Genomic DNA, 6,221 nt, shown 5'->3' on the forward strand with positions numbered 1-6,221 from the left:
CGTACGTTAAAAGGTACATAATGGTTAGAGTTTAGTTACCGATTGTCGGTTTACTAATATCTTATTTTATTTGTTAATTTTATCTTGTACTTGATGATAATTATGCAATAAGGTAATAAAGGTATTTCACTTTTAAAGTTTAAGTTAGGTGTAGAAAGAAATTAAATGAGTTCAAATAAAATTTCTCTATCTTTAATCATATTATTCTGGTAAGTTATGATTATTTTAATCAAAGGGCTCATCTTCCCCATTTTCTGCAACTCTAATACAAAAGCACAAATTCCAAACACCAATACCAACAAAGTGCTTTCTTTCTTTAACAAGAAGATTCAAGTATTGGGATTTTCTATTAGGATAATGCTAAGAGCAACTCCACCCATAGAGCTCTCCCCCTGGCAATCCACTATTCAATCTACCATATTGAACAGTAACTGCCTTAAATGAATAGTAACTACCATTAATGAACAGTAATTGTCATTTACATCTCCACCCTTGGAACCCTCCTCCTGGCAATAAGCAATTAAAATAATAGGTTTTTTTTGTTTGTTTAAATAATAAAAAATTACAAAAGCTCTCTCTCTCTCTGACACAAAAAAAATAAAAAATTGCAAAGCCCTCGGGCCACAGGCCCGTCGACTCCCCACCCCACCTTCGCTCGGCCTCCACACGGCTGGACCTTTCTCCACCGGCCCTCGGGCCCTTTGTCCTCGCCTGTCGCCCGAGCAACCAGCCTCCGCTGGAGTTGCTCTAAAAAGATTGAATTTGTAGATAAAATTTTATATATTAAATAACATGAAAGAAGATGGTTATATTATTATGTAAGTATTAACTAACATGTTTATTTTTTATAATGATAAATCATTTCATTGCAAATTTAATCTACTTAATATTACTTTTTTCTATTATAATTTGAAATCTTGTATACTAGAAGTGTTTTAATCGTGTTTCCCAAAAAAAAACAAAAAGTTTCCACAAAAAGAAGTGTTTTAATCGTTAAATTATTAATTTAAGATACAATAATTAGGATTAAACAATTAAAAAATTTACAATATATAATATATTAGAACACGAGAGAATTTTCATGAAGTCTTGCTTTCATTCTCACACGATCTGCTACTACATCTCAGTAAGGGATTAGTGAGTCTTTCTTCTTTTCATAAACCAATATTCTAAAATATTTTAATGCACTATAAAAGAGATTCAAAGTCAACCGAGCTGAATACCCTGTTTTGGTCAACTGTATTAATACGTAGTTTCTGAAGGATTTAGTTAATCACTTTATTTATTCATATAATTTTCTATAATCATTTGTCTGATTTTTAGAATCTATTTTAATTCCAATCCGGTAATGGTAATATGTGGAAGGGCAGCATGGGGTTTCTGTTTTGTAAATTGCCGATTTGCCCCCTGAACTATCACCCAACTTTCGATTTGCCCCCTGAACTTTTTGATTGGAAAATTAAGGACTTAAACTAATTTTTTTTGCCGATTTCCCCCCTACCATTAGTTTTTCATAGATTTCATCCAAATTAACGTTAACTCTTATCGTGTGCAAACCACGTAACTCTCATTTGTGGACAAAAGCGTCATTTCACTAGACATTCAGACAAAAAAGCTATAGAATCACACATATTTGCATAGGTTTATATTTTAGAAATCTAAGGTTTTCAATTATTTTAAAGAATGAAGCGACCGAACTACCTACACATGTTGTGCATATGCTTCCATTTAACAGAAATTTGGATGGAATGAATGAAAAATTAACAGCAGGGGGCAAATCGGCCAAAAAAATTAGTTTAAGTCCTTAATTTTCCAATTAAAAAGTTCAGAGGGCAAATCGAAAGTTGAGTGATAGTTCAGGGGGCAAATCGACAGATTACTCTTTGTTTCTATACTGGGTTAATCAAGCTACCATTAATGCCGCCCACATGGATTAAACGTTCAAGGAATGCTGAAAAAACATTTCGCTACAAAGGTAAAGTACACATTTCTGGTAGCCTCAGCTTCTGGAGCTCTATGTTAGTGTTCAAAGAGAAACCACTCCCACACACTCTCTCACTCCTCTCTCTCTCTCTCTCTCTCTCTCTCTCTCTCTGCCTTTGTACTCTGCTGCATTTGGTTTGAACTAGTGTTTGTCAAGTTGTTGCAGTGTTGGATCTGATTCTTTTTTACCAGTCCCCAAATGGGTTTGTGAGTTTTTTCACTTTTGGTTTCTGGGTTTGAATATTTAGTGCCAAATTTTCAGTCTTTAGTGTTGGTTCTGCTTTATGTCCTCAGTTCTGAAATGGGTTTTTGAGATTTTCAATGTTGTGATCTGGTTTCTGTAGATTCACTTCATAGTTGGATTTGAATTCTAAATTTTTGCTACTTCAGAACAGTAAAAGCTTGAAGCTTGGGAGCAAAATAATGGTACCAAGTCTAGATTTTCCAAGGTGGTGGGGAAAGGAGAGTACAAGTAGGGGAAATCCAGTGGTGGTAACCATGGAGAACCGTAATTACTCAGTGCTGGAGATAAACGGTCCAGATGAAGTTTTCAGGCCGGTTGATAAGGACAGAGGCAAAAATGCTAAGCAATTTACCTGGGTTTTGCTTCTCAAGGCCCATAAAGCAATTGGCTTTGTTTCTTGGATTGGAAACATTGTTTGGTCATTGTTTGTTTCAATAAAAAAAAGATTGATTTTTGGGACACTGGAGACTGAGAAATCTGGGAAAGGGAGGATTTTGTATAGGGTTATTGTGGTGTTCTTAGTGATGGCTTTAGCTTTTCTGGCTTTTGAATTGATGGCTCACTTGAAGGGATGGCATTTGCATATCCCACAAAGTTTGGAGATTAGAGGATGGCTTCATTCGGTTTACTTTTCGTGGTTGGAGTTCCGGGCTGGCTACATTGCTCCTGCAATTCAGGGTTTGACTAATTTCTGTGTTGCTCTCTTCTTAATCCAGTCCGCCGACCGGATGCTGCTGTGTTTAGGTTGCTTCTGGATCAAGTTTAAGAAGATTAAGCCAAAACTTAAAGAGGTTCCATTGAAATCAGATGATTTGGAAGGTCCAGGATGCAATTATCCGAAAGTTCTTGTTCAAATTCCTATGTGCAATGAAAGAGAGGTAATAATCTCAATGCTTTTTCGGGTTAATGTTCTACAAAATTACTAATTTGGTTTGATCCTTTTAGTTCAAATTTAAGTAACTTTATAATTGGAAGGGTTACTAACTAATACTATATGTGTGTATAACTGTGGAAATTGATGTTTTAGGCACTGTTTTAGTAGTTTTCAATATATCATTCATTCTATTGGTGACAATGACTGTAACATAAAAATGTATTTAGGTGTATGAACAATCTATTTCAGCAGTCTGCCAACTTGATTGGCCGAAGGAACGGTTGCTGATTCAAGTTCTAGATGACTCTGATGATGAGAGCATACAGTGGTTGATTAAGGGGGAGGTTTCCAAGTGGAACCAAAGGGGTGTCAATATTATCTACCGGCATCGTTTGGTTAGAACCGGTTACAAAGCTGGAAATCTCAAGTCTGCTATGAATTGTGATTATGTGAAGGACTATGAGTTTGTTGCAATCTTTGATGCCGATTTCCAGCCAAGCCCTGACTACCTCAAGCTCACAGTTCCCCATTTTAAGGTGGCTAGATCTCATTTAGTTCTTTCTCTGCAGTTTCTAGCTATTTCTGGTTTAGGTGACTGATTTTGGTTTGTAATTTAACTTGTGTGGTAGGACAATCCTGAGCTCGGGTTGGTTCAGGCTAGGTGGTGTTTTGTTAACACGGATGAGAACTTATTGACACGCCTCCAGAACATCAATTTGTGCTTCCACTTTGAGGTTGAACAGCAGGTTAATGGGGTTTTCCTCAATTTCTTTGGTTTCAATGGTACTGCTGGAGTTTGGAGAATCAAAGCACTTGAAGAATCTGGAGGCTGGCTGGAGCGTACAACAGTAGAAGACATGGATATAGCAGTTCGTGCCCATCTTTGTGGTTGGAAATTCATATTCCTCAATGATGTCAAGGTAACTTAATCAATTCAAGCCCCAATCCAACTTTACCTGATCCTTCGTTTAGTTTCCGACAATTTGGAATCTTCGTAAATTAGTGTGTATCTAATGGGAAGCTATTTTCCATGTTGCACATGATAAATTCAAATGATGTCTCAAGTTTAAGAAACTGATTTTTCAGGTTCTTTGTGAGCTTCCGGAGTCTTATGAAGCTTACAAAAAGCAACAACATCGTTGGCATTCTGGTCCGATGCATCTTTTCCGTTTGTGCCTTCCAGCAATCATTCGTTCCAAGGTATTGTTGCAATTTAATTCTTCCTTTTGATCAATTTATTGTCCTGAATCGTACCGTTCTGAGAATAACTCTGCTAAATGCCGTATTGCAGATGAAGTTCTGGAAGAAAGCAAATTTGATACTACTATTCTTTCTTCTTAGGAAGTTAATTCTCCCATTTTATTCTTTCACGTTGTTCTGCATAATTCTTCCCCTGACAATGTTTGTCCCGGAAGCTGAGCTTTCCATGTGGGTTATCTGCTATGTGCCTGTATTTATGTCATTCATGAACATTCTTCCTTCCCTTAGATCTTTCCCCTTCATTGTCCCTTACCTCCTGTTTGAAAACACCATGTCCGTGACCAAATTCAACGCTATGGTTTCCGGTTTGTTCAAGTTGGGGAGCTCCTACGAATGGGTTGTTACCAAGAAGGCTGGTCGGTCATCAGAGCCCGACCTGCTAGAACTAGAGGAGAGGGAAACAAAGGCCATGATTCACCCCCAACTGTACCGAGGAACATCCGATAGCGGTCTCTCTGAGCTCAGCAAATTAAAAGAGCAACAAGAAGCTGCTCCCAAACCTCCTCATGTGAAGAAATTGAACAAGATATACAAGAAAGAGCTAGCTCTGGCATTTTTACTGCTCACTGCTGCAGTCAGGAGCCTCCTATCAGCACAAGGAGTACACTTTTACTTCCTACTATTCCAAGGTGTCTCATTTTTACTGGTGGGTCTTGATCTAATTGGTGAGCAGATGAGCTAAAAATTTGAGGTAAAAAAATCATGGTAAAAGTTAAAAAATAAAGGGTGAATAAGAGAATGCTTGGTTTCCAAAATTGGAAGAGGCAGATGCCAAAATAGCTCCTTCTCATTAAAATTGCCCTTATGGATTATTTTCTAGATTTTTTTTCTTGTCCTTGTATTGCTGCAATCATTTGTTTTCTTGATTTTTATTTACATATAAGAATTTAGGACTTATATTACACTACCGGTCCCAAGTCCGGATAAAGAAGGAGGGAGAGGACGTTAGGTAGTCGACAGTCGGCACTCCGGTCTCACATCGAATTCTTATGATAATGAACACAAAACCGAGCGCAACGTTGTTTTAGGATTCATATAGTCGACCCCACTTAGTGGGATAAGACTTTGTTGTTGTTGTGTAAGAATTTAGGACTTGTCCAATTCAAGCCTTTGTATTGCTGCTTCTGTGTGGAGTGTTGGTGCCAATATTGTATTCCAACACCAGATAGGTTTGTTAATTATTTGAATTTTCGGATTTTACACATGTAAAACTCTCTGTATAGTGCATTATTATTATTTTTTAAATGTGTATGTTGCATTAGTTGAATTGATACCATATTCTCTTCATTTTTTTTATTTTTTATTTTTTCTAGCAAAGTGATTGATATTCTAAATTGCTCTAATTTAAGTGAAGAAAAAAAAAATCGAACTCTGTGCGTGAGGAGCACAATATTTTATTTGTCTCTTGGAAAATAAGAGAGCAAAAATAAAAAGTGTCGGCAGGCAAGGGGGTGCCCTAAACTATGACCTGCAGTGGACATTGAACCCCACATAAATCTGTACTAATTATATTGCCTAGGGTTTGTGGTTGTGGGTGTGTGCCAATTGTTGTTCCAATAAAGCGATGCATGATGGTGGTACTAGATGCACCAAAAAAAGAAAGAAACCCTACCTCATTGATTTGAACACTTTTGATGCATGATGGTGTATGTTATGTATGGGAATGTTTGACCGTTAAATCTTCGTTATTGTATTTTTAATTATAGATTTAGTGGTCAAAATTTTCAAATATATAAGATACAACGAAGCATATTAGAATTTTTTTACCTTGAATTCAATTTTTGCATTTGATTGCCTTTACCCTGGTACAAATTTGATTGACGTTTCGATTTGATAAAATGACCAAACTACCCCTCTCAT

The 6,221-nt window shown here is 36.8% G+C and overlaps 1 protein-coding gene across 2 annotated transcripts; it reads left to right on the top strand.

Annotated features, from left to right (window-relative positions):
• Positions 1-1,882: 1,882 nt before the first annotated feature.
• On the top strand, positions 1,883-5,628 carry LOC103405214 (probable xyloglucan glycosyltransferase 5). 2 transcript variants are annotated; one of them, XM_070816732.1, is made up of 6 exons: positions 1,883-1,975; positions 2,374-3,105; positions 3,329-3,637; positions 3,731-4,021; positions 4,188-4,301; positions 4,393-5,628. In XM_070816732.1, the coding sequence occupies exons 1-6, from the start codon at positions 1,949-1,951 to the stop codon at positions 5,041-5,043; spliced, it is 2,124 nt and encodes a 707-aa protein (XP_070672833.1). In that variant the 5' UTR covers positions 1,883-1,948; the 3' UTR covers positions 5,044-5,628. The 2 variants fall into 2 exon arrangements, with proteins under 2 accessions (XP_070672833.1, XP_070672834.1); XM_070816733.1 differs by having other exon boundaries at positions 1,944-2,190.
• Positions 5,629-6,221: the final 593 nt, after the last annotated feature.

This window comes from Malus domestica, chromosome 17, assembly GCF_042453785.1.
Source record: "Malus domestica chromosome 17, GDT2T_hap1".
NCBI classification, from domain to species: Eukaryota; Viridiplantae; Streptophyta; class Magnoliopsida; order Rosales; family Rosaceae; genus Malus; species Malus domestica.

Bases quoted from the DNA above. Each gene is read 5' to 3' on its own strand.
- LOC103405214 (XM_070816732.1), top strand. From the start codon at position 1,949: ATGCTGAAAAAACATTTCGCTACAAAG. The intron at 1,976-2,373 runs GTAAAGTACACA...TTGCTACTTCAG, and splicing joins AAAAACATTTCGCTACAAAG to AACAGTAAAAGCTTGAAGCT. The intron at 4,302-4,392 runs GTATTGTTGCAA...GCCGTATTGCAG, and splicing joins CAGCAATCATTCGTTCCAAG to ATGAAGTTCTGGAAGAAAGC.